Genomic DNA, 26,931 nt, shown 5'->3' with positions numbered 1-26,931 from the left:
AAGCGGTTTACAGATCGATGGAATGATATTATGTAGCTCCTTCGTCCGCTAACCTCGCCCCTTGGTGTTCTTGTGAGCGCTGGTAAATCCTGATCTGAATGGTGGAAGCAGCCGCACTGCAGCATCGTGACCATACGTAATTACCTACCTCTGATCGATTACCTACCGCGCACGTAAACTCCTAACCTTCAAGCCCCTCCGTCGCCGACGCCTGCCTATCCCTTTATCCACCCATCGCCCCTTCAGTCTGCGGCAATGGATGTCCCCTACATCTGGTGCCTGTGTCCTGCCATCCTTGTATTCGATTCAATTCATTCAATGCAATGCAGTGCAACCACATCCCCAGTTATGCCCCTTCTTCGCCATCGCGCCCTTTAGGTAGCTACATATCCACACCTCACTCTATCCCAGCACCGCAGCAGTCACGCCTCCCCTGTTTTCGAAACAGAGTTGCTTATCGCCTACCTACTGTAACACCCACACGTACCTCAAGCGTACAGTTGACATCCGTTTGTCCGTTCATCAACGAGCCTACCCGCCTCGAGTCCTCGCGGACATTACCTTATTTATCTGTCGTGCCTTCTTTGCGTGTCCTCCGGGACGCTGACTGCGTCGTTTCTCCGTTCCGAGGGCGGCGACGCATACATGCATGCCGCCACGTGTATCTTAGTTCCGTTGTTGGTTCTTGTCTTGTGTCGGCAGCCATGCCTAGTTTGCTTTCCAAGTTTGATTTGATTAGCTTCAGTCAAGAGATTTCCCTAGTCAGCATATGAGTCCTCTCTGTTAAGGAGCGTGGCCCAAAGATGGCAGGGGGTGCGAACTGAGGGTGAGTGGGTTCGATCAGTCGATAAAGAATGCTGGCCAAAGGAGGATGCGTCTCGCAATGCAGTGGTCAAAGGCTTGTAGAATGGCATCTGATATTCAGCTCTACTCTGGAGTTTCTTCCTCCCGGCTGATACAGAAGTAATAACCCCAGTATGTCCACAAGCCACGCAGCAACCATATTGTCAAAATGACAACACCACATCCGAACCACTTCTCGAAATACAAGTAAGAAGGATAGAAAACATTTACCTCGCCTCCATCCATTGCCTCGTCAAGTTCAACAAATTCTAAGCGGCCGGCCATCGCACTACTGTAGCGCCCCCGACAAGTCGACGTCAAATAGCCCTCGCCAAATTCGAAAGCGTGACAAATGTGGAGGAAGCTTTTCTGGGATTTAGTGATATGTGGTGACGTTGTAAAGAGCTTTTGGAGAAAGATACAAGGGTATCGTTTGGACATATTATTTCTGGTTCCGTGAGATGGGTCTGTCGGCATTTCAACGAATCCCGCAGAGGACGTTGGCGGGATTTTGTGTCCGGCAGGGGTATTGAAAATATATGCTAGTCGGATCGCGGTCGTCGTTATCTTACCATGCCCAGATTTTCAGCTGTGAAGATATTAGCCAAAGGCATAAATTTTCATGATCGTCACTCACGTAGGAATCCCATGAACCAGTACATAAGCTGATGCCATCGTCACTGACACCAAGACAGCTCACTCTGTTTTCATGTCCACTGAGCGAACCGACCTTGTCGCCTCGAAGTGTGTCCCACACCTAATGACATTAGCTTATTATTCTATTCAGACAATACGTAGCTGCTCACCTTGCACTCGAAATCGTCGTAGCCTGCAAACAGGAGACGTCCGGAAACAGAGAAAGCCACGGACGTAATGCCGCACAGCACCTGCTCGTTCTGCACTTCGTCAGCAACATCTTCCGTCACTCCGTTTATAGAACCTACCTGGTATGCCATCAATTCTCGATCAGCTCGGATGTCGAATAGCCGGCAAGAGGCATCATCCGAACCAGTACCGAAAGCGTTTCCATCGGGGAAGAACTGGATTGCGTTGATATCTGATTCATGGCCAGCGAAAGTCTGCACAGCCTTTCCTGTTCGAACGTCCCATAATTTTGCGAAAGCATCGCATGCGCCAGAGACGAAGACGTTGGTGTTCGTTGGGTTGATACTGATGCTCATGACATCCCCAAGATGGTCTGCAAATTCTGTAACTTTGCTGCCAGTCTCAATATCCCACATCATACATGTCATGTCGCCCGATGATGTGATGATTTTCCTGTCGTGCATAAACCGACAGCACGAAATGTAACCCGAATGTCCTGATAGTTCTCTTGCAACGCGTGTTGGACCTTCTCTTGTCGACAGATTGTAAATCGAGCAAATGTTGTCCAATCCACCGCATGCCACAAAGTTACCGCTCGGAGCGTACGCGCAGGTCATGACCCACGATGACCGAAGTGGTATGGCGTGCACTTTGTTTGTGGTGTAGGCATCCCATATGATGAGCTTGCCATCTTGCGAAGCGGAAACGAGATGTCTACGATCTTTCGACCAGTGCATCGCGTAGATCTTTGCCAGATGACCTTTCAAATTCCTTCTCGGCCTCATGCCTATCCGAGGCAGTGCTTCTGTGTGTTGTTGCGCAACTTGCTTGACTGTATGTTGTTAGCTGGTTTATTGTTATGAGGAGCTGCGATTGGCATACGGCTAGTATCTGCCAATTCATCCTTCTTCCGCTTGATCCTGTCTTTTAGTCCTTCTGCTTCACGTCTGGCAGCAGTGATCTTCGCCTGCATTTGCTCTCCTGTCATGTCGGTTGACATTGTGCCGGTATCGCTCGGTTGGCAATCAGTTTCGTCGCAGTTTCCAGACTCTACTCGTAGAGATGGATTGCTCTTTCGGAAGCCAGCAGTATGTATGAGAAAGCTTCGAGCTATCAGAGAGCTCCGTTCGGATGGTGATTGGTGAGCAAAAGGTTGACCCTAGCAGTTTGGACTCCCGGCGCCGAGGCCGCAGTTCTTGGGTATGCGTCGTCAACTGAATATCACTATCTTTAGTGATCAACAAGACACGCGATAGCAAGCTTCTCGTTCTCCAGTGGTTGGCGCACACAAAATCACCAGCGACTGGACGGCGGTGGTACTTCGCAGCTTACGAGAAAGAGAGAGTTGTGGTTGTGCACAAGGAGCGCCACGACCAGGAAGGTGCTAGCCGTGTATAGAAATCAGATTTAGAAGGTGTTTAGCATGGGAGAAGTGCGGATTGTGGAGAGACAAGAGTGGTAAAAGAGGGTTGATACTGGTCAAAACGCAAAGGGGATCACTTGCGTTGCCAAGTAGTAGGCACTACTTCTCGGCGTGGAAACACCACATGCAGCAGCTTCCTTGCTAGGTATTCACACTATTTTGCTTTCCAATCTAGTGGTTTGCTTTTAACGACTTACCGAGATCTCGTTGTCGCTAGCCATTCCAGCACAGCAGTTCTCGAGGTCTGCGGATCAGGGCATCGAACCGCCCAGGTCAATGAGAGCATTTGAGATCTTCTTTTTTTGCCTAAAGATTCCTTTGCTGCTCAGTGCGCATGCGACCCGCTTCTACGTAGCCCACTTTACAAGTCTATCTCTCTCCACCCTTCCCCGAGACCAGCAGGGAACCATTGAGTGGGCACCTGTGGAAAGGTGCTGTTTCGGGGCCCTCCCTTCTTCACTGCAAAGCTCGTCGTTTGAGAGAGCTTTCGTCCTTTCATACCTCTACGTTTATCAAGATCATACTTCTTGTATCTCTACTGCAGAAAAGCAGGAGGCATTCCACCACTTCATTATCTGGAGCCTTCACTTGCTGTTATACGAGTTCGAAAGGTCAATTGTGCCGATACGAGGGACGTGCTCCAACAGGATCTTCAATCTTGCGTACGGCGGGTTGAGCCGTCACGATCCTATTTCGCAACTCTCAGCCACAGGCCCATGAATGATATCCCACCTTGGGCTGTTAAGAAGAAGTCTTACAAATCTAAACAAACGGCATCTAGCGTAGCTGCTCTCGTCTACACAATCCATGGTTTCTTCATGATTATGATTGATGGCATCTGCCGCAACTGCGAGGGAGGACGACGCATCTTGACCGGACGATTCGTTGCTTGGGTATGCTCGTTTGAAAAGCACATCAGCCCATACAAGTTTTGCACACTGCGACCGAGAGCTGCGGCCGACTTGAGCTTGAGAGCATAAACCTGCGGACAAAACGGGCCGGCGTTAGCTGAACGCTCTGTTGCCAAGAAAACCCATAAGCTTTGGGATGGCGGCTGTCAACTCTACCCGTGTCGAGCGGATAGGCTTCTGGTGTTGATTGTGTTACTTTTGACCAGCGGCTGCCAGAGCCATAGACCTAACGAAGTCTTATATTCGTTCGTGATGAATAGTTGGCGCATCGTTCGAACACTGTCAAGCGCCTAGCTACCATGGCGCAGGTTCCAAGTAAGCGAAAGCAAGCCATATTAGCCGAAGTGCCGGTCGCGATTATGTGGTCTGTCAGTGTTTCAGACTTGATTGCATTTCTGCCACGGTGGTTCTTCTTCATATTCGTCTATATCCTAACAGGGGTTTCAGGAGGTCGCTATTTCGATCTCAGAAGCAGCTTTCACAGGTAAAAGTTTGCATGCAGCGCATCAACGGTTCAGGGAGGGCGCGTCTAAGAACCAAAGACATATGCCCTCATTGGTTGCGCAGCCGCTCTGGATGTCGCAAGGATAGCAGCGATAACCAATAACCGCGTCGTGCTGTAGAGGATGAACATGCAAATCTATGCATTCTGCTCGTGCTTTTACCAACACGAAATGTTCGACATATATTGCTCAGCCTTGCATGACTCGAGCCATCAAAGACACGCAGATAGTCGCTGCTTCCGTCCCGGAAGTCATTGTCTGTTTGTTTTTCAAGTCCTGGACCCAGAGGGCACTGTGCAAAGCATCAGTGGCCAGACTTGCAAAATTGTGAGAGGACTGTGGGAGTGTTCGTTGCCCAATACTGCAGCAAGGAGTGATAGAGATTATGCTTTAGATAGGCTTGTGTCGTAGTTGAGCACTCTGGTAGACGTTGAAACTTCCACGGGCCTTCAAGGCCATGAGAAACCGCCAACCGCCGGTACTAACAGGACACAATGAGATGCTATGCCAAGCCAAGACTTCACTCTTTCTTCGATCTAGATGGGCTGCAAATCGGACACACCCGATTATTCTACAGTACGGAGTACCCGCTAGAGACACGCCGAGCCCGCAAGTTGGAGCCCAAGACCACTGGCAGTTCTGTCTGTTTAGCGTCACGGGCTCCTCGTCGCCTCATCTTCTCCGTGCAGTGCTTTATCATCCATCATCGTCGTCGCCCTCCTACCTCCACGTATTTGTCAACAGATTGAGCTTCGCCACTAGCAACACTTCAGCGTCACAGCTCCGATTGTTTACCACGAAAGCCTTCCTCCGAGGAACCCTGCACGATCGAGTCACGAAAGCCCTGGTTGACCCCGTTTACCTTAGTCTCGACTGCGACTGAATATTTCACAATCCACCGTCGCTACCAAGATATTACATTCTCAAGCTTTGCGCGATAGCTGCTGTCCCTCATAGCATAATCCATCCTGAACACTATCGAAGATTTCGGCGGAGTAGCCCAACCACGAGGCTCTGTTGAAACATCGATAGTCACATTGCCAAACGTGCTCCTTGTTCAGCTTGCATGGCGTTGTAAAGGTCTGAAGGAGATTCGAAACTGTGTCGTCCAAGCGAGTTGGCTTTCGACTAGATTCGAGTCTTGACAGTCCAACACTCTAAATCCTCAGCACACCACAACTGAACCATTACTACGAAAGAAAACATAATCCTCGACGGAGTTGGGCATATGAACATAGAAAAACAGTCCGTCCGAAACCTTTCAAGATGAGAGAAGTCAACTTCAGCATTCCCAATGGAAATAAAGCATCCGTCTACATAACAGCCACTTTATACGACAGGAGAGCTCTCGATTGTACCTCAACACTTCCGCTGATAAACTCCCTGAACCATCTGGCATATCTGACGACTTCCTCTGCGCGCATCCGAGATATCTTGACCGTCGATGGAGGCGTGGAGAGGCTGGTTTGCATACTGAAAGAGGGAAGGAGTAGAGATGAGATGCACATGTGGAAGTGGAATCTTGCTTTCCAATGTGTCGTCAATATTGGCGTTCGGGGGACCGAACCGGTTCGGACACGGGTAGTAGAAGCTGATATGGTCCCTGTAATAGCTTCTATTCTACACGATTATACTCTGGTCGTAGAAAGAGAGAGACAAAAGCTCGATAGCGACAGACAAAGGAACCCTGCCAAAACTAAGACGAATGGCCCTCGAAGCGCGAGATTGCCTCGAGACCTAGCACAAGAGCAGACCATCCGTGGTTCATTCCTAGAACACCAAATGACCAACTCAGAAGCTCGTCAAGGCAGACGACAAGCGCCTCCACCGTCCCTTGAGCTGGCTCAGCCATTCGCCGATCGACTGGCCGCCGGAGAGCCAAGCCAGACAGCACCTCTCCCACCACCTCCGCCAACCGTCCTCACATCTCCTCCAGAGCGAACAACATTCAATCGGCCAGTACTGCAGCACCAGAATCGTAGCCACGACAGCAGAGATGCCTTTGACCGCGATGCCAATGCTGGCCCTTCAACAGGCGTCCCCAATAACGCAGATGGCTTTTCCCTGCGTCCTGTTCGCGATATTGATAGATTACCATCTATGGTCCCACCACTCAACAGCGCCATACCTTCAAACCCAGAATCTCCCACAACTCCTTCTGCGCCTCCTACTCAGCGCGGTATGCTGTCACCGGCTGGTCGCAGGTTGCGGAGACCCTCCATTAGGCATCAATTGTCCAACGACGATGTGCATATGGAAGATGTTGACACTATCGTCGAAGACACGGTCGTCGAGCAAGAAGCCACTGATACTCGTGATCGCACAGATCCCGATGATGGTGAAGTGACACCCAGAGCGACAACACGAGACGACGAAGAACGAGATCCCTTGAGTTTAACAATTCCTGGCACGCTCCCTCCGAACGAAGACAACGTCGATATCGCACAGCAAACGCCGACAGCAGCGACGGCGCTCGAGTCTCTTTTGACGCAGGCGGAAAACGAAGACGGCAACTCGCCTGCTGTGAATGGCCCACAGCCTACGGCATCACCTCTTCCACCTCCCCTGAACACATATTCCAACTTCTTCCTTCGCAATCCGCAGACGAATTCTGCCATTGTACCGCTCATGCCGCGCGACGACGATGTTCTGATGGGTCTGCAGTTGCTGGCTTACATCTCCAAATACTGCGACCTTCGACACTACTTCCAAGCGACGCACTTAGTCCCGAGGCTGAGAATCGACCGTGAGGTAGAGAAAGCATACGGTCCAGCACCCGAAGCAGAGCCTCTGGGTGAGCCAACTGAAGACGAGTTGGAAGAGTATCTTCAACCAGATGATGTTAATATCTTCCCCTTGGTTGAAAAGTTTACAGTCCCTCACCACTCCAAGGACATGCAGTCCTGGGCATGTGTTGTCATGAGGAATCTCTGTAGAAAGGACGATGCTCGAGGTGGTACTCGACAATGTGCTAATTACAAGTGTGGCAAGTGGGAGGACTTTCCAAAGCAATTTGCAAAGTGTCGCCGTTGCAAGCGGACGAAGTATTGCAGCAAGGTAAGCTTGTCCAGACTGCTTAAGTTTCACCTGGGTACTAACGATTTCTAGGAATGCCAGCGAGACTCCTGGAGTATGCACCGACATTGGTGTCAAACCACGCCTCCCTGATCACGACATGAATTTGGACTTTAATAATGAGCATCTGCATAGCGGCGGAGCGTTTACGATAGCGTTGCTGGTTTTGAATTGCATTGAGCACCCTGGCGGTCTGATGTTGAATGGACATCGATACGAACCAGAACGTGTATGACATGTTGTACAGAGCAGATAGGAGCAGATCTTATTATCCATACCTGGTAGCAGAGTTGGTATCTAGGATATTTGGCTCGCTGAAAAAAGCGGCTTGCGAAGGAACTTATGGCAAGTATCCTGGAGCACAGAGCGACACATCTGATGTACTTATCTATATCCAACCTTTACGAAATATTATAGCTCCTACGATGTACAGTAGGTGCGATGTTCCATGAGCGTCGTCTTTGTCTCACGCTTGAGTTTGTGCGTGCTGTTCTTGTTTGCAGCAAAATGCAGCAAGCCAGTGCAGAAAATAATGGCATGTTTCACCAAGGCAGTCACGTAAAACATTACCCCTAAAGCTTACCTACTGTACTGTAGGTAGGCATCATGGCGCTCAACGTGCCCAGAAGATGGTGCTGGAGATGGCCGCGCTGCCCTAAAATAGGCAAAATCGACCAAATATTCCCTGTACTGACTCGGTAGGTACATGATAGGCACCGGAGTTCGCCGTTAAGGCCTATCAACCCCTCTACGACCACTTACTTCTTAAGTCAAGATCTCGGCAACCAAGCACCACAAGGACTAACGCTAGAAGCGTTCGCTCAACCATTACACACTGCCGCCCCATGGTTCATGCACCAGAAAGCTAATTCAGCAACTCGGTCTCGGTCTTGATCTGCAATATGGGCTCCATCGGAGTAGAGGAACCTTCACAAGAACAAATCCGACTACCTATCATAGACCTATCTGATACATCAGCAGACAATGGCAAGCGACTCGTCGACGCAGCCATCAAATATGGCTTTCTATACATTTCGCCCGAGGGCACGCTGTTCACAGAGTCTCTAGTCCAATCACAATTCGACCTCTCCAAGCAGTTCTTCGCTCAGCCTATCTCGGAAAAGGAGAAGTACAAGATCGGCACGGACAACCGTGGCTTCACGGGAATGCACAATGAAATTCTTGACCCATCGAAGGACAGCAAGGAATTCAAGGAGGCTTTCAACATGGGCGAGTTCAATGACGATAGGATGCCTCAGCAGAACATGCCGCCGTGGTTAGCGACTGGTGAGAACCTTGAGCAGTTGAGGAACTTTGAGGAAGCGTGTAGGACGACTTGCAACCGGGTCCTGGACCTCATTGGCATTGGCTTGGAGGTTGAGGATGGTGTCGATTGGTTCTCGAGGAGGCATGGGAGGCCAAGTGGCTGTACGGTTCGCCTGTTACACTACCCCTCATTACCAGAAGTATATATCTTATACGTGCTGAATATTTCATGACTGACCTATATCAGGGCACAGACTACTCACTCGACACGGACGTCCGAGCAGGAGCTCACTCCGACTACGGCAGTATAACACTCCTTCTCCAAAGACCATCCCAACCCGGGCTCGAGATTCACCCACCAGGGCGATCAGATATATGGTCACCTGTCCCTGTCTTCCCATCAGGCTATCACTCCACGACGTTTCCGCCGATATTAGTCAACATCGGTGACCTTCTGAGCTACTGGACATCTGGCCTGCTTCGAAGCACAGTACATCGTGTAATCTTTCCCCACGACACGAAGGCTGGTGAAGATAGGTACAGCATAGCATATTTCAATCATCCTCTCGACGATGCCGAGTTGGTTGCTGTGCCGAGTCGCATCATCAGAGAGCACAAGGAAAGTCTACAGCGAAATGGCGCTGGGGTTGAGGAAGAGAATGAGCATGGGTATGGTGGTGGCATGACTAGTGAGCGAGCCATGACGGCGAAGGAGCATTTGATGAAGAGGTTGGGTGCGACGTACAAGCATCGTGTCGAGAGATGAGATTGTGAACGGTGCGCGAAGTACTTTGCTGTCATGCGACATGAGGTCTGTATGCATTATATCAACGACGACGGCCTCAATTTTATTCTTCAAAGCAAAACGTCTTTGCAACACGAACTTTCCAGGTATATTAGGGAAACAGCGTAAAGCAGAGCCACACTGTGGTCTGTTTTGTGTCCAGTACATGATATATCTTCCAGTTAATAGTATATGCCATTGGCAATGGCTCGTAAAGGGGACAAGTTGAATGCTCGTAGCCTTCGTGCCTGCCTGACATTGACCTCAAGTGATCGCCTGCCGCCCCACAAGTTTCGGTCCAACCTTAAATCTTAGCGTACGAGCGTTCCTGAACTTGAATCTGAAACTTGGGGTACTTTCAACACAGCGATATCACTGACTGCTCTGACATTCATACATTCTTGCTGCGCTCGTTGCAGCACATCTCGTACTTTTAGTCGTACTCAGTTCTGTCTCTTACCTTCTTACATTCATTCACGATGTCTAGTAAGTTGTGCTTGGTCTCTGCTGGTAGAAGCTACTAACAAGCAAACAGTCCGGAAGCTCGAGACGTGGGCAGCCAAATTCGTCAATACATTACCACTCTCTTCATTAGACGGCGCTGTCATCGGCGTCGATGCCTCTTACTATCTCGACCAGTGCCTGAACGAAAACAATGAAGAACCCTTGAAAGTTGCGCTTGGAGGCATCCCATTCACCCTCACAGCACGAATCGAAGAAGACCTACAAGCTGCAAGAGATGCCGGAGTCAAACTCATATTCATCTTCGACGGACTGGACTATGTTAATAAGACGCCTGCAGGCGCAGAGTCGTCCGAGAGTCAGGCAGCACACGAATCAGGATGGACACATTACCTACAGGGAGACCCCAAGTCTACTGTGCAGGACTTTGGCAAAGCAAAATACCCCCTGAGCCTTGTTCTACGCCATTTGCGAAAGATTCTACTCAGTAACGAAGTGGATTTCCTGGTTGCACCATTCAGTTCTCTAGCATGGCTAGCTTACCTGTACCACATGGATCAGGGACAGCCGATCGATGCAATCATGGCATCGCCTGATGCGTTCCTGTTCGATGTGGACAAGGTTATACTCGGCATTGACGCGAAAGAGCAGAATTTCAATTGGCTACAGAAAGCAGACTGTGTGACGGCTGCGGGCAACCCTTCACCACAAGCTTTCAAAGACGCCCAACTCCTGCTAGGCTCCCGCTTCCTTCCAACCTTCCCTCTCTTACAGCGGAATCAGATACCCACGATTCGTGAGGCTCTGGTCTTGCTTGGCAGAGGGCCAGTATTACAGCTATGCAACCAGTATCGTGAGGATCCTGCTGTTGCTCAGTCAGACTATGCAGATCGCTACAAGAAAGCTATCATGACAATACGACACCACGTCATTATGACTCCTGATGGCTCTGTACAGCCCATGGACTTGCAACATGCTCCTGGCGAAGTCCACGCATTTGTGGGACAGAGACTGCCAGATGAGCTCTTCTTCTACATCTCGCGAGGCCTGCTCGATCCTCAAGTACCAAACTGGTTGGCTGCCAACGAGATCAAACTAACATTGCCTGGTGGTTCCATCGACTGCGAGCCATTCCGGCGTTTCGTCTTCGATCAGCTAAATCCATTGAGATTACAGTCTCTTAAGCTACTTTCTGAATGTTTACATTTTTATTGGCAATCACGCCCGATCTCAATCAAGTCATGGGATGGCCGAAACATAACCCAGCCCTTGAAAGACGTCACTCCACTGAAAGAGAAAGTGTCATCATGGAAGGTACAGGACTCTGTGACTCCTGCCTCCAAATCTGCTCGTGTATCATCTGTACTGTCCTGTTTAAGGCTACTGAAAGACAAAGACTTCGTACAAAAGACCATCACGAGTGCGAAGGATCGTATCGAGCATCCAGCCCTGAAGTCGCAGACCGAAATCATATCGAACGTTTTCTGGCGATTCCTGCATACCAGAGGCTTCGTTGACGACAAGCACCAACTAACAAGCTGGGGTCATATGCTTGAAGTTGCTCTAGCGACTATGGATGGTGGCTCGAGGAAGGAAGAGCAAGGCGTCATTGCTGTCGAGATGCTCAGAATGGGCGTTCTCAACACTCAGTCAATTACAGGGTCCAATGTCGCCTCCTCTGATAAGTCTTACGACCACAAACGATACACAAACCTGCTATCGAAGATTGCCTGTCTCGGCAGGCTCAAGCATGAACCCGTGGGCTATGTCGGACCACTCGACCGTAGTCTCTTGACCTTCGCCTGGGAAATTACAACTATTCGAGAGTCTCTGCGAAATCTTTGCGAGACGATTCTCACAACGATGTTCCTCAATGGTGACGTCTCACGTGAGCGAGAAGATTGGCATGAACTTTCACAGCGACTGCCTTTTCTCAGCGATAATGGCTCGAGCCTCGGCATCGCAGTCAAGAGTTACCTCGATGCACTAAATGACAAAGCAGAAGCCGGCGTATCACTCAGCGAATTGAAAGAACAGGTGAAGTCACAAGAGAAACAATACACATGGTTCTCAAAGATCGAGAACGGCACCATTCACAAGAGCTTAGAGACTGCATTCAAGCTGTTTGATGCAGTCGAGGCTGCAGTCAAGTCTGGCGAGAAGGAAGTGAAGGAAGCCGCTACTTTCACTGCTGCCGATGAATGGCTGTCCACTCGGAGATAGAATCTCGGCACTACCGACGACTATTTCTTCCAACTTATCGCTAGTGAAGCACAAATGCTGTGGCATCTCATCCAGACAGGGACCGATGTTTCACTACAACTACAAGATCTTCACTGGCTAATCATCAACTAGGCCGTCCTTTGTAACAAATAGAGCAGCTTTGTGAGTTTTTTGTTTGCTTTCACTTCACAATGACACGCGTTGTTGACTGACTTCAGGTAGTAAGCACTCGGTGTGCTTGCACAGCGCGAGTCGCGAAACGTCACTCCGCTGCTTCTGAGCCGCATCGATGCTACGAATAGCTGTTAAGATATGTTCAGCCTTCCTCCTACCATGTCATATCTTTTCACCAACACCTCTTCTACCAAATTTCGATCTTTTTGAAATACAACTTCCGTAAAACCGTCAAGAATATCGAACCAACGAAAGTGATACCTCTTCCTTGGCCAGAAACAAACCCTGGGATCCATACTTCTCGACATCCTCCATCACTCTATATCTGCTTGTCCGACTCATCGATAGTCATGGATCCGGCAAAGAGCCTTCCAATGGTCGATACGGCTTGCTTCTTCCTCTTAGCTGCTATAGCCTGTAGCATGCTTCTCGCATGGTTGTTGTGCCTGTTCGTCACTATATTCGACGTGGCAATGGACATATTCGATGCGATACGCGCTGCGTACAGATCACTCATTGGCGCCCCCTTCTGGCACAGGTTTTGGTCACAACTGAAGCATCTCTTCCAAGACTCAGAGACTCACACCAGAAACGCTGCAACGAAATTCTCAAACTGGTGGTCGCGTCAAAAACACCTTGCGAAGGTTTTGGCGACAAAGTCTGTACGTACGATGACGGACGTCGGCAATGACCTAACCAAGTCATATGAGAAAGCTATCCCGGTCATCGTTTTCACCTTATTCCAAACTGGTCGAGCAGTCAATACCGCTTACTCAATTTACCAGACCCTTCGACTTCTCCCCATAAGAACAGTACAGAAGGTTTCAATGCGGTATGCAAAATCTTACCCTGCGCTAATCCTTTGGGACATTAGCGACACCGAGGTCAAAGTCCCTACCACAAATACGTGGGCTCGGCTCAATGCAGAGGCACTAGCTCAAGCGCACGCCATGCTTGTCAAGTGCTGCGAAACCTTCAGCCGCTTAAGCCAGCAAGAACAGGCTAACAACATCAGACGCATCGCGAAAGATATCGTCAACTTCGAAGTTGGCATCGGGCATGTTTATGCACCAAAGCGAGCATTCTTTATCGCTGCACAGATGATCGACTTCTGGTCTGATAAAAATACGGATCACTACGAACGATATCCGAAATTGCAGGTCGGATCCGTGGGCGAGGAGAAAACAAGAGTGTTTGCAGTCTTCATCTATTGTGTTTTCATGATCACATCTGGTCCCGTCAATATGGAACAGCCACACATTATGCCAAATCAAGCACAAGAGATATTGGAAAGTGTTGTCGAACAGCACAAGATGGAGGACGCCCCGGGACCGAAGCAGTATGCGGAGGCTAAGGCAGAGACACATGTTCTCCGAAAGGCTGCCAGCTTTGACTCTGGATACGGTGGTAGCCCTCAACTGGAAAGCCGTTGTGTGGTCGCAGGATAGAAGGCGGTGCGGATCACGAGGGACGATTGGGCTAGGATTAGGAGATTGTGCTTGATACAGGGATTCAGCATGCGATACAGTACATGCCGAATTAGAGACTTATGCCACCAGGGAACAGCGCCAAAGGTACGCATCAAGTAGGCCATGTGGGCCCTCAATGAGAACCATAGCATGACATAGACATCATGGAAAGAGCCCTTTCCTCACTTTGCCCCTGTTTTCTGCGCGTGATCTTCGATTGGTGACGCTGACCTCTCTACTCAGCAAGGGACTATACAGCAATTTTCAATCAGTGCCGATACTGTCTCGCGCTCTTGCAAATCTCTAACGTACTTTGCCAGTACTTGTGCATCGAGCGGCCCAGCCACGCCTGATCGGGTCGGTACCAATGTCTCGAACAGTATATTGCAGCTCGCCTGCTCATATCGTTGCTAGTGGCGTTCCCCCAATTGGATCAGATTTCTGTCCTGGACCGATCTTGTTTCGCAGTTTATCAAAACTGGTAAGACGATCTCCAATATCAGTGAATGTGGCTGACCGCAATCTTGGTAATGTCTCTCTCTCTTTGTGCTGAAAGGAGCAGCGTCGTCTGGCAACAGTCAGGGGGCCATATGCTCCCTTCTGCAGAAAAGATACATATGTGTGCTTCGTCCAGCTTCTTGAAATACCTCTCAGCAGAACTCAACACACATCTTGAATCAACCTTGGAAAGCCCAGATAAGGCTTCCACTCTTCCAAAGACACTACTCAGCTCACAAACACAAGATACCAAGTCCACAGCACTTCCCCAACTATACACCCTTATCCCTCACACAACACCCCAACACCCAACGAACAAAATGTCTGGCGAGACAGGAACCCAATCAATGGGCAATGAAGCCACCAGCACCGGAGCACAACGTGTTACCCTTGTTAGGTCGATGTCCTATAAAAACAGATATGGCAGCCAAAAAACCGAAACCCAAACCTGGCATTACGATACTGCCAGCGCCACAGGGACCAAGAGTACAGCCGAGGCGAGCACTGGCAGTAGTGGTGATAGCAACAGCACCAGCACCAGCGGCAGCAATGCTGCTGGTGAGGGGAAGTGAGCAGAGGTGACGGTGCCCTTGTGACGAGGAGGTCGGTGGTCGAGTGAAGAAGTAATGTTGAGGTGAAGGAGAAACAGGGAGATGTGAGTATTGGGCTCGCGCTTAGTGTGTGGAAGCGAAGACGGATGTTGGCTGTAATCTGAGGTGGATCATGAGCATAGCAGTGAACAAACAAAGCTGGTGTACTCTTGCATAATCGAATCTGAATTTATCGAAGTAGATCGTCCTATGACAGTAAATTGTGTCTGGCTGTGCTTTCGCCAACCTAGACTAGGCCCTGCTCGTCGTGAACACTGAACCACTCTTTTCCACGTTCTCAGTTTCGAGGATGGAGCCCGAAGACCTGTGAGCACCCGATCATCTTCGTAACTGTTTCGACAAGGAGGTTCTCCGTCGTGGTCGACCGAGCATAGGGTCTATCAACACCCGATGATTTTGCTATACGAACCTTTGTCCAACGGATGTTGCGCGAAGAGCAGATAGAGAACGCACCTCCGGCGACCTGCCACCTTTCCCTGAGACCTTAGTGCCAGATCACTGTCGTTGTCTCATCCTGGTCGTTGTGCCAGTCGAGGCGATTTGCTGCCGTGTGAAAAACTGAGACCATCTGAACGGCATAATCGTTTAGCTTTGTGTCTGGTGAAACAGTGTAGTCGCGCGACCTGATGAGAGCAGCCTTCTCTTGTACAGACGTAAGCATAAGTACTGTACACTGCAGCCCGTCTGTCCACATTCCCTCCACAACTACCTACCGAGAGCGTCACTGAACACAAGCCATCAAAGAACGTCGGTGACTCGTTCACAACCAAAGAACATCCAGTACTTCCGCAACCACCAACAGAACCACCCGAACTATCGAACAATTCACGAGATTACACCAGGTCACCATGCGCCCAACCACCCTTCTCAAAACCCACTGGTCCATACTCCTTGCGATCCTCTTCTTAAGCACAACAGTCACCTCACAGATCATCCATACCCCACATCCCTTGTCTTCCTCGTGCGCCTACGGCGATAGCGAATGCGAGCTCGCCAACAAGAGGGCCGAGTCTGGATTGAGCTGGGGATGGGTATTGGGCCCCTCAGGGCCAAGGTTCATGTGGATGTACGTTCTCTGAATCGCAGGTTGGGGGAGCATGGACTGGATGGCGTCGCAACGGCGGATTTTGAAATCGAATTGGCTGAGTCACCGCGCCGGCGCGAAAGAACTCATACTGGCAATATGAAGACAGAATAGGACAGATCGTTACCTAGAAGTGTTCATTCCATCATTTCTCATGGCCCCCATCGCACCTCCCTCATTTCTTCATCTTCTTCTTCAACCTCTTCTCCGCCCTCGCATCTTTCTTCAGCCTCGGATCAACAATCTTATACTTGCCCTTGACACCCTTCGGCCTTCCACTAATACCTCTGTTCCCACCACGTGCAACGACAACCTTGACGCCAGCCTTCTTCGGCTTGCTCTTCTTCGTCGCACGGGAAATCATCCGCGCTAATGTCTTCGCCTTATCCGCTTCGCTCATCCCCTCATCTTCAACGAGCAGCGCACTCTTCCTCTTCAACTTTTCGAGGCGTGCAGCGGCGCGCATCTTCTTCCGTCCTTGTGCCTCGCGGACTTTCTTTATTGGTCGCGCGTTCAGAGCGCGGAGTTTGTCGCGGAGGGCTTGAGCTGCGGCTTTGGTTGTTTGGACGTGCGGTTTGGAGTGGGCGGTTTCGTCGTCGAGGAACCATTCTGGCAGGTGGGACTGGTCGTGGCCGATGTAGGTGTTTTTGTTGAAGGAGTCATCGATTAGATCTTCGGAGCGCTTTTGGCCGGAGGCGAGGGATTGTGCTAGGGTCATTGCTTCGGTTGTGATGAGGTTAATGTCTAGGTGGCCGGATTGTGTGAGAGGGTCTTCCGGGCGAGAAGAAGGCTGCTGGGATTTGGCAGGCTGGATATCGTCTTCTGATTCTGAATCTGTGTCTGGGGGCGGTGATGGCTGTTTCTTCTGCTTCTTGCTTTCCTTCGCTGATGCTTCTATAGTGACCTTTTTCGGAGCCTGCTTCGTCTGCGAATTGTCGTCTGGAGAGTCCTCCAGCTCGATCGCACTATCCCTGTCTTGGTTCTCATCGTCTTCATCGGGCAAATCAAGGTCTTGAAAGATGTCCTGATCGAAGAACATGGCTGCTTTCGAGGACAGCCCATTCTTCTGTGGCAGTTTCTGAAGTGGCGCCTCCTCAGTATCTGACTCTGCATCAGAGGCTTGACTTCCACGGTCTGATAGACCCTCCCAGCCATTATCTTTCTCTTTCTCCTTTCTAGCTCGTTTCGCTCGTGCTTTGGCATTCGCCTCTTCTCTGCGCTGCTGATAGTTCTCGTACATGCTGTCGAGCTCTCTATCGAGATAGTCGCCATCTTCATCCGAATCGAGCTCTACCTCGTTCTCGCTTTCGCTCTCTGACTCTTCCAAAGCATCTTCCATGCGACCCTTTGTTACACGAGCAGTACCCTCTGCTCTGTCTGCTGTCCCAAGATTGAACATAGCACCTTCTCCAGCAGGCCCGTTCTGCTCCACGCCAATATCGAAAGGAGCAGTCATATGCATCTGCATACGTATAATCTCTTTCTGTTTCTGCTCATTCTCTTTCCTTCTCTCTTTCCGCTTATGCTTGTCGTTCAGCTCTTTCAGCCGCTGCAGCTGCTCCTGCATTTTCAAATCCTCATCCATATCTTCTACCTCAGCCACTTCTTCGCCCTCTTCGGCTTCCTTCTGCGCATCCTGTGCTTTCTTTGCCTTGGCGGACATACCGAAGATGTCTCTGACTTTCATTCTCCATCGCAGCAGTGTCCTGAACTCTTTCTTCCCGAGCACTTTTAGATCTTGGCAGCATTTTCGAATCTCTTCTGTGGTCTCAGGCAGACGGTCGATCGTGGCTAAGGCTAGATCTCCATTGGGTGGCTGCTCGAAGCTCAGCCTATTGACCGTTCCTAGAATGGCGATAGGATCTGTGGTATGTATGAATTCGCTGACTGGCACCTCTTTATGCTGCGTATAGTCTCCCTCCTCGTAGCCTTCTCGCTTTCTCTTCTTCTTTTCTGGGTTGAACACCTTTGCCTCATTGTTCGGTGTAGCCTCCTGCACTTCGGCAAATACGTGTTTGGCGTCTAAGAACTTCGGATCGAGTCGCTTCGGGGCTTTGTAGCCTCTGCAGACAACGAATATCTCGGCGGAAACGTTTCGAGAGGACGGCGGCTTCGTGGCTTCCACCGACACAAATAACTGCTTGAACACCCACAGCAGCGCATTGTAATCTTTTGACCGAAAGACCTTTGTCACAAACGTGCCACCCTCCTTCAAAAATTCAGTAGCCAACTTCATACTCTGCAATACCAACTCTGCCTGACTGAATGCATCCTGCGCCCAAGAGATACCGACGTTCGGCGCACCGTCATGCAGCACAGTATCGCACTTCAAATGTTTAACATGCGACCTTAATGTAGCCCGACACTTGTCTGTCGTAATGTCGCTCTGGAAGGTAATACACCGTGGTATGGCCTTGATTGGCGACAGATCAACACCAATGATCAGACTGCCCTGCGGCATGGTCTCTGCGGCGACCTGACACCATGATCCGGGAGCGGCACAGAGATCGATGAGGACTCGGGACTTTTCGAGGAAGCCATATTTCTTGTTCAGCTGGACGAGCTTAAAGGCTGCACGAGCGCGGTAGCCTTTCTCTTTGGCGAGGTGATACCATTTGTCGAGACGGCCTTTACCGTGCTTCTTCTGGATCGCCATGGCGGCAAAATGTGGTGAGAACTAAGAGCGTGTATTCGTGAGCATGCTATACTTGGTCGACGGGACTACTACTGAGATGACTTGGTGGCGCCGACGGCAGGCTAATAATCACGGTACAAAATTTTGGAGGGCGGTCGAGATCTGATACTGCGCCGAAGTTTCTTATCGCTTATCGCGATATATGCTAACCAAGTAGGGACTAGTGCTAGTACCTTGAAATTCCTCCCTTTCCGGCGTGCCAGTTTCTCTTTGCTCTCCGCCTAGATATTACCTGGACATGCTGCACTTGCCTGACGACACGAGCCTCTCAAGCAGCAATTGCTTTCGCTTGGGTGGAAAGATGGGGTGATCTTTCGTTCAGTGCGGTTCGAACTGAAGCACTGGGGTCCTCCCAGGTCGCCATAAGCAGGTCCGGCTACTTTTGTCGAGGCAAAGCTACAGGTCAATCAGATGGGCGGATCGTGCATACAGGCAGGGTGTTTCTGTGCAAGAGTCGGTGGTAGATAACGAAATCAAGTTCTAATAGAGAATGATCGGCGCTATTAGACATGCATTTTCCAAGAAGAAAAAGTTACTGATCAAATACCCTAACTCCTAACACCAGCAAGTGCCACCCCACTCGAGACCAGCTCGAGCTATATCCACCATTCTTCCACCATTTCACCCTGAACCAACCATCACCACTCTTCCAGTCTTACCAACTATCGAATTCGGCTGCACAGTTCGGACAGACAGGATCACGTTTTCGTCCTATCCACTCATGAACGCAGCTTTTATGGTACAATTCGCCGCAGCTGCATGCATACTTGGGCGTCGAGCGTGTGATGTCTTTTCCGCCGAAGTTACATCCTGCCTTGGCGCACTGACCGATGACCTCGTTTGGATCCAACGTTGGCGCTCTCCGAGCCGTTCCGTTGTTAGTCGGAGGCTGCGGGGGAGGAGGTGGAGGGGAGCTTGGATCGTAGGGCTCCTGTCCTTCTGGATTATAGCCGCCGGACGGTTCTCGCGGATCGTATTGATTCCTCAAGCTGCGGATTTGGTTCGAGTTGAGCTGGTGGTCATAAAGCTCAGATGGGAGTCGAGGGTCCCTCGGATCGTATGATCGATTGGAGGGGTGAACCTGGTCTTCAAAGGTCGGAGAGGTAGGACTGTATCTCTGGAATGCGCGTGGGGCGAGACTTGATGAAAGTAGTCTTGGCCATAGTCCGTGCTCTGGTTGGAATTTTGCGGATCATGCTGCGGTCCTTGCTGGCTAAAAAGGGGGTATTGGCCGGCCTGGAAAGAAGGCGCGCTGTTCGCTCTGCGGCGAAAAGGATTTCGAGGATCCATAGCTGATGTACTTCATGGGTGATAGGGGCTATGGTGTTAGCACTGTCAAGCTAGAAGACGCCTGAAGGCTTTTTCTGTCCACGAGTTGCTTAGGTTTGTTGGTCCAGGAAGTCTGATGCTCGAGAAGAAATTGGTGACTTTATGCCCCTGGTCCTCTCTGCTGGTGGCTGAGCTAGTTGTTTTGGTGCTGAAGCAGACTGTTTCGCATCGTACAACAACGATATGCCATTACACTGACACGCGATCCAGGCGCCGAGCCTAGCCCGACATGGTCTTCCACTTACAACGACCGGTCTCAGACAGAGTTTCCATCCTCGCCGACACATTTGCGAGCCTTGACCATAGTTCAAGAGTTCAAAGAGGGAGCCATAGTACGCACAAATCGAAGATTAGACATTGTCTCAAGACTTCTGAAACATGGATGGGAACCGCCCAGGCTATGTTGTGGTGAACCAGATATCCCGAACATCTCAGCCTCTAGTTTATGACTTTGTGCCTTCCGAGACACTGTATGGAAGCTGTTGCACAATCTTCCGATTCGTGCCCCGAGAAAGTGCGTATAAGCTTGACCTAGCCCACCTCGGTTGACGTATAGCAGTAAAGGCCTCGACCGGTCGGCCTGGGGTACTTCTCTGGATCTCCTCACGCAAACTAGCCAGCGCCACTACCATCGACGACAAGCCGAAAGAGGGCAAATACATCGGCTGGCTCAACCGGACCAAGTGGCTCTTGGATTGAGATCGAAGCAAACCTCTGGTATCTTCCTCAGTGGTTTGTGGGCGCCGAAGTCTCGATATTCTTGCTCCATCGACAGCTTCTGCGACCACTCCCAAGGGCTGACCAACCGACGTCCGCACAGTGCCATTAATTCCAATGCCCGTACCAGCACAACGCAAGTGGCCGAGCCCGTACAGAAGTAGATTCACAGAGCTATTCGATGCTGAACCCCTGACAGTAGACTCTGCGGACTATGCCCGCTTTTTCGGTGCTGACGAGAATATGCATCCTCCGCCAGCATCAACCTCCGAAAGATCTGGAGAGCGTGCTGAGCTCACAAGCAAGACAAGGAAAAAGGTTTTCGACGCTGACTCGCAAGCTATTGAACGGAATATGCATGAAGATATGAGTGTTGGTGCTCATCAACCCTCCTCAACCTTGTCCACTACCGCCGAAGCGTCTCGTCCTCCGGGTCGGTTTTGAACCAAGAAAATGGCCCAGGCAACATCGGTTCACCACAGATTTGCTGACTCAGGCCGCGAATACTTGAGTGAGACAGTCAGAACAAATGATGAGCCACCATGGCACAGGAGGTGCAGTGCGTCCAAGAGACCTTCCCAATCATCGACCATATTATGCTGGTCACGAACTGATTAGCCTAGTCCAAGGATCGGAATGTTCTTCGCTGTGAGATGCTTGAAAGTCGGAGTGGCTCGCCAGCCATGCTTCGCGTTCCACAGGTCTCCAATAGCGCTTGCCCACTTGACGAGCTGGTCCTCCTTCCATGCAGAATGCTGAATGAACAAGGAGACTGGCAAACCCTTTGCGTCAAGCCCAATGGGTATGCAGACAATAGGATAGCCTGCCTGCGCTGCATATTGCTGTCCGATACCGCGCCGATCACAGAACAGCAGAGCATCGAGTTGTGCCTCGAACTCGCTTTCAGGATCATGGTACTTCAAAGCAGCATCAATGCCATTGTCACGCGTCTGCTTCTGAATGTGTTTCAGTGCTGACTCGTAGACGGCATCTTTCTGTCCATGACAGTTTATGATTTCGAGCAGATTGTCCTGGCCTGTTGGGAAGGCAGGTACTTCTCCGGGAGTAGCACCTTCCGTGCCTGGATTCTGCTTGTTGTACTCAAGCACGTCTTCTAACGACTTGATAGAGGTCTGTGTCAGCGAGCTTAGATAAGCATTTATGCCATTGTATGTATCAACCTTGGCCACAGTCCATTCAGATTTGTCAGGGTCACCGTGTTCCCAATCCCAACCTCCATCAGGGCTCGTACGCTCCTCGATACTTGGCAGGTCAACTTCAATGATGGTAGCGCCTGCCTCGCGGATAGCGTCTAGGACTCTCGATGCCACGGCTTGGCAGTCTGCAGGACAGAGTTCCCAGCATCGCTTGATAGGCAATCCGAAACGAGCACCTTTGAGCACCTCGCGGTTCGAGATGTGGCCTGAATAAGGGCCTTTTTGCTGCCGATCGGCTACCACTGTGAAGCGATCGCGATCGTCAGCACCCACAATGGCGTCGAGGCCAGCTACAGCGTCAGCAACTGTCCTTCCCAAGGTTCCAACAGAGTCCATGTTTTCGCTGATTGGGATGACCCCGGATCGCGAAGTGAGGCCTACCGTAGGCTTGAAACCAACAACGCCGTTAATGCTCGCTGGGCCAATGATCGAGGTATCTGTTTCGGTACCGAGGCTTACCGGGACCAGATTGGCCGAGACCACAACAGCAGAGCCTGAGCTAGATCCGAAAGGGGTTCTCCGTAGGTCGAAAGGGTTTCTCACCTGCCCTCCTCGTGGGCTGTAGCCCGTGGAATATGCTTTCGACCTGACCGAAGCCCATTCGCTCATGTTGGCGTGGCCTAGAATGACAGCTCGTTCTTGACGAAGCTTGCGTACCACAAAAGCATCTTCTGGGACGACATTTCCGAGCAAGGCCCATGAGCCTGCCGTGGTTTGCATCCGATCTTTAGTAGCAACGTTGTCCTTGACTAGTATAGGGACACCGTGCATTGGGCAGACATGTACTCCATGCATTCGATCTTGGTCAAGGCTTCTCGCGATGTCTAAGGCATCTGGGTTGGTCTCGATAACAGCCTCCACATAAGGGTTGATGCATCTGATACGATCGAGGCAGAATGCTGTATATGCTTCGATGGAGAAGTGACCTTCACTGTAGTGATTCTGCAGCTCAGCTATTGTGACCTCTTCCAGATTGAACCCGTTGAGATCCGGCATCTGAATGTGGCAAGGTAGGTCCACGGGAGCCACGTGTGTCCGATTAAGGCGAGTCATGCTCGGGTGCGGACTTATCATCGAAGGGGGAGCTGTGTGAAGCTTAGGGGAGAGACTCAGAAGGTCAGTGCGGATTATACGGGCACCGGGCGCTGATAAAAGATGCGATGAGGCTGGCTGCCAATAACCTTCTGATCATAGTGTCATTGTTGCCGAGCTCGTGGTCGTGCATTGGGCAAAGGTTGCATACTCGGATAGTGAACCCAAATCATCTTCCATCTTCCCCATGGGAAATATGGCTGGTTAGTATATACGTTCCCGGGGAGGCACCATAGGAGGACGGAAGAAGTAGGGCATTCTTGGTAATTTCAGGGTGAAGCAGGTTTGAGGATTTTACTGTGCCCAACTACAGTAAATGAATGCCTGAGGCAGCATGAGTAGCGACTAGGATCTTGGCACCTCCTTCTTCGTGTCCGACTGTGACTTTCCGTCCTTCCTTCATTCCTTGCTTCGAGGTTAATAGGTAAAGGCCGTGATCATCGAGCTGCAACGCAGTGACCAGACATGGTCGAAGCTGCTTGCATTAGAAAAGAGTACTCACGACAGCCACAGAGCATAGCCTGAGCATATCTAGGTAACTCGAACTACCTCACAAGCCTAGCACTTTGGAAATGAAACTCTTGTCTTATGCACAAAATTTATTGTTCTCGCGCTATATAAGGCGACGCTGACGGCAATGGCTCTAGGCAACAAAGTTTGCATAGCTAAAGGGCATTATTGCAGGGAACCACGTATAGTGCTACCAAAGCGGCATCACTTTACCACATGGTTCTCAAATGTCACAATTAATATGGCTTGATAGGAGATCACGAGCTATCGAGTCCCAATTCGATCTATCAGCACCTACTCACAGCTCCAACGTTATTCGGCATTCTAGCGTCTGTGCCCTTCCTTCGTGAAGATCCTCGGTCGCCCCGATCTGCCAGGCTGACCCTCGATCACCCACATGCCTCTCGTTTGGAATCACCTCCATATGCTTTCCAGCACCCGGCAGAATCTTCATACCATGGCAAAATCGGTAATGCCTTTGTACTCCCATCAGGCATCTTCACCAGGATCCAGCTGCAACCCCTGTCTCTTTGTTCGTCACCGGCTCGGCCTGGTTGGTTGACTTCTTCATGTTTGTCTGGCTTCTCTGGTGATACACGTTCAGACATCGTCGTGAATTGGAGCCTCGGGCGTGCAGACAACGATCCAGGTGCGTGAAGGTGGTTCTTTGGTTCAACGGAGAAGGCGTCCTGATTTTTGAGCCTCTCGGAAGATGACAGGGTGGTAGTTTCTGAAAGGCGTCTGCACAGAAACCAGAGATCGGGCTTTCTTATGGGCAGTGTTCAGCATGAACAAGCCTCTAGTCACACGGACTGTTCTACAAGATGGCTGACTCGCACAAACGGCGGGTAGCTTGAGGCCATTCCTGGTCACAGCTACCGGTACCGTCGATGTTGGATTGGGATCACGGAAGCACTAGGCTCCTCGTGTGAGCACTTCCATGCGCGATGATCCGGGAAGCTGAGGTTTTCGAAACACGATCATATTTGTCAGGTACTCATCTACTATCAGATAAAGTTCAAATGCAGCTCCCATGACTCCTGTGCTAAATGGCCACTCCAAATATCCAAATCAATCTAGATGCCCGAGTCATCTCAAGGCACTCGACACTCTCATTGTCAGCATGGCCAGCATGCCACATCACAAGTCTTCCGTCCCCACTTCCTTCATTCCATCGTTGCGAGGCTTACAGGCCCAGATCCATTCCCCAGACGCCCAAAACAATAGCTTCGATGTATCGCGCGAAAGGACTTCCGCCTTCTCCGTCGCTGTCGCCAATGGTATTACCGCTGGCCCCAACGTTCACATCTTCGGTGCCAGTACCGATACTGCTGCCACCGATGATGTTGTCAGTACTGATTTCGCTGCTGATCTCGTTGCCGGCGCCACCCCCGTTGCTCCCACCGCTCTCATTAATGATGTTGTCAGTGCTGATTTCGCTGTTGATCTCGCTGGTGGCACCGCCGGTATTGTTGATACTGCTGTCGGTGATAGTTTCAGGAGTTAGCGGAGGATTGCTCAGAGGACTAGGCCCGACGCTCTCTGCACTGCTGCTGCCACTGCTGCTGCTGCTATCACTCCACAATTCATCACCAGTCTCCGGGTATATATCGGAATCGGGGTCGGACTCAGAACTGCTAGACGGATAGTCGATAAAGTCCTCCTTATCAGACTCGCCTTCTGGATCGGGATCTGTATCTTCGTTGTAGGGGTACCAGGTTTCATCGTGGCGTAGCAGGATTGTCGGGGTCGCTATGTGGTTGTTGGATTCGTGGGTATTTCGAGCCGGGCTGGTGGATGTGGTGTATGGCTGTGTAAGTTGGTGAATTATATTGAGTATGGAATTGTAGAAGCTTGCCATGTTGATTGATGCTTTGGTGTGGCTTGTTGGACGGAGTATCGATGTGTGGTGGCTTTGATATTGGTTGGTTGGGTTTATGTGCTTTGTTGATCGTATTGTGTGCTTCTGGAGTCTGGTTGATCCTTTCGTTCTATGATGTGAGTACTTAGTTGTGAACGAAAGATGCAGGATAGGACGTGCACTTCGCCCTTAGATATACCCTCTTCATGGTCGCACTGAGCATATTGCGGCAAGTCTGTGGCCCCTCGCAGATGGAACAATATCTCAGATAGCACAATGAAGCCCGGAACGTTTGACAGCAACATGGAAAGACGTCTCGGCTTCTTCGAGACAATATCACAAGATATGATTCTATTGCAGCTGATGTGGTAGAGCCTTCAGCGGCGCCGTACCTACTGAGGCTAGTTTCAGAGTTCGCAGGTCTGTGCTTCGAAACATATATCGGATGAATTGTCTCGGAAGATGTCTGGTAGCCTCCACACATGGCACAGCAGAGCCTCAATGAGTTAGCGATTTGGCTGACGCTGTAGTGCGCAAAAGCACGATGCAACAATCGGACCCACATGCATACCGCGTAGAGGCATTCGCAAAATGATTGAAGCAATATTTGAGCAGAGATGTTGTGAGATAGCAGTCAGATCGCGCGTACAGTGGAAGGCACGGCGACAGCCGAACGCTCAATGGGAATGCTCAACCAGAATGAATATGATTCATAGATTCGTCTCGGACAGAGCATGACCAGCATGCTCATCCAGACCTGCCACCGCTATGATTTCCTCCCATCCCGGCCGGGACGAAACCTATCTTCGCAAAGACACCGCCCGATACCAGCCCTTCGCAATGTTGCTGCCATCGTTACCGCCCTACTTATCAGGATACGGATTCGGCATATGTCCGTGCGTTTTGTACCATTTCTTATTCTTGCAATCTGGTTGGTAGCATGGTGTTTCGGGTCTCACTTGACCCATGAACTTGACTGTTGAGTATACACAACCGCATTTGGGTGGTTTCTTGCTTTTCTTGGCGGACTTCTTTCGCTGGACACCGGTGGCTTGCTGAGCGCCCTGCTTGGCTTGGTTGGACATGTTGCCTTGAGATTTTCTGGTTGTCTTGGTGACTTGATATCGCTGGGTAGGATGGGTACCGATATGGTTGTGATGTGGATGTTGATTTGTGGTGGTTGCTTGGTTCAAAGGAGCGAGGTGACCTTTCAGAACCAGCTGAAGGGTGTTTGGTTGGTTGTTTTTGAGGTTTATGATGGGATCGAAGTTGAATGATGGAGGTATGTGGCGGTCTTGAGTGGTATGAAGGAAGACGCATCCTTAAGTACGATGCTCAGACAAGTAAAGCCCGTTGCCC

The 26,931-nt window shown here is 50.5% G+C and overlaps 10 protein-coding genes across 10 annotated transcripts; 5 read left to right on the top strand and 5 right to left on the bottom strand.

The window, feature by feature from the left end:
• Window positions 1–1,411: 1,411 nt before the first annotated feature.
• On the bottom strand, window positions 1,412–2,668 carry STE4 (G protein subunit beta; the record flags this gene model as incomplete). Its single annotated transcript, XM_064876895.1, has 5 exons — window positions 1,412–1,432; window positions 1,481–1,600; window positions 1,650–1,739; window positions 1,788–2,500; window positions 2,551–2,668. 5 exons carry the CDS (start codon window positions 2,666–2,668, stop codon window positions 1,412–1,414), a joined length of 1,062 nt encoding a protein of 353 aa, XP_064727282.1.
• Window positions 2,669–5,771: 3,103 nt separating this feature from the next.
• Window positions 5,772–9,612, top strand: PMZ80_008494 (uncharacterized protein; the record flags this gene model as incomplete). The annotated part of the gene is made up of 4 exons (XM_064876894.1): window positions 5,772–7,562; window positions 7,614–7,635; window positions 8,541–9,046; window positions 9,094–9,612. The coding sequence occupies 4 exons, from the start codon at window positions 5,772–5,774 to the stop codon at window positions 9,610–9,612; spliced, it is 2,838 nt and encodes a 945-aa protein (XP_064727281.1).
• Window positions 9,613–10,109: 497 nt separating this feature from the next.
• Window positions 10,110–12,315, top strand: PMZ80_008493 (uncharacterized protein; the record flags this gene model as incomplete). Its single annotated transcript, XM_064876893.1, has 2 exons — window positions 10,110–10,116; window positions 10,166–12,315. The coding sequence occupies 2 exons, from the start codon at window positions 10,110–10,112 to the stop codon at window positions 12,313–12,315; spliced, it is 2,157 nt and encodes a 718-aa protein (XP_064727280.1).
• Window positions 12,316–12,962: 647 nt separating this feature from the next.
• Window positions 12,963–13,937, top strand: PMZ80_008492 (uncharacterized protein; the record flags this gene model as incomplete). Its single annotated transcript, XM_064876892.1, has 1 exon — window positions 12,963–13,937. The coding sequence occupies one exon, from the start codon at window positions 12,963–12,965 to the stop codon at window positions 13,935–13,937; it is 975 nt and encodes a 324-aa protein (XP_064727279.1).
• An 839-nt stretch (window positions 13,938–14,776) lies between these two features.
• On the top strand, window positions 14,777–15,028 carry PMZ80_008491 (uncharacterized protein; the record flags this gene model as incomplete). The annotated part of the gene is made up of 1 exon (XM_064876891.1): window positions 14,777–15,028. The coding sequence occupies one exon, from the start codon at window positions 14,777–14,779 to the stop codon at window positions 15,026–15,028; it is 252 nt and encodes an 83-aa protein (XP_064727278.1).
• Window positions 15,029–16,326: 1,298 nt separating this feature from the next.
• SPB1 (AdoMet-dependent rRNA methyltransferase spb1) lies at window positions 16,327–18,807 on the bottom strand (the record flags this gene model as incomplete). The annotated part of the gene is made up of 1 exon (XM_064876890.1): window positions 16,327–18,807. The coding sequence occupies one exon, from the start codon at window positions 18,805–18,807 to the stop codon at window positions 16,327–16,329; it is 2,481 nt and encodes an 826-aa protein (XP_064727277.1).
• A 2,202-nt stretch (window positions 18,808–21,009) lies between these two features.
• PMZ80_008489 (uncharacterized protein) lies at window positions 21,010–21,336 on the top strand (the record flags this gene model as incomplete). Its single annotated transcript, XM_064876889.1, has 1 exon — window positions 21,010–21,336. One exon carries the CDS (start codon window positions 21,010–21,012, stop codon window positions 21,334–21,336), a length of 327 nt encoding a protein of 108 aa, XP_064727276.1.
• A 170-nt stretch (window positions 21,337–21,506) lies between these two features.
• PMZ80_008488 (uncharacterized protein) lies at window positions 21,507–23,105 on the bottom strand (the record flags this gene model as incomplete). Its single annotated transcript, XM_064876888.1, has 1 exon — window positions 21,507–23,105. The coding sequence occupies one exon, from the start codon at window positions 23,103–23,105 to the stop codon at window positions 21,507–21,509; it is 1,599 nt and encodes a 532-aa protein (XP_064727275.1).
• Window positions 23,106–24,897: 1,792 nt separating this feature from the next.
• Window positions 24,898–25,572, bottom strand: PMZ80_008487 (uncharacterized protein; the record flags this gene model as incomplete). The annotated part of the gene is made up of 1 exon (XM_064876887.1): window positions 24,898–25,572. One exon carries the CDS (start codon window positions 25,570–25,572, stop codon window positions 24,898–24,900), a length of 675 nt encoding a protein of 224 aa, XP_064727274.1.
• An 863-nt stretch (window positions 25,573–26,435) lies between these two features.
• Window positions 26,436–26,657, bottom strand: PMZ80_008486 (uncharacterized protein; the record flags this gene model as incomplete). The annotated part of the gene is made up of 1 exon (XM_064876886.1): window positions 26,436–26,657. The coding sequence occupies one exon, from the start codon at window positions 26,655–26,657 to the stop codon at window positions 26,436–26,438; it is 222 nt and encodes a 73-aa protein (XP_064727273.1).
• Between the last annotated feature and the right edge of the window lie 274 nt (window positions 26,658–26,931).

This window comes from Knufia obscura, assembly GCF_036327395.1.
Source record: "Knufia obscura strain CCFEE 5817 isolate CBS 148926 chromosome Unknown scaffold_11, whole genome shotgun sequence".
Taxonomy (NCBI): Eukaryota; Fungi; Ascomycota; class Eurotiomycetes; order Chaetothyriales; family Trichomeriaceae; genus Knufia; species Knufia obscura.
This window is presented reverse-complemented; position numbering and strand designations above follow the sequence as displayed.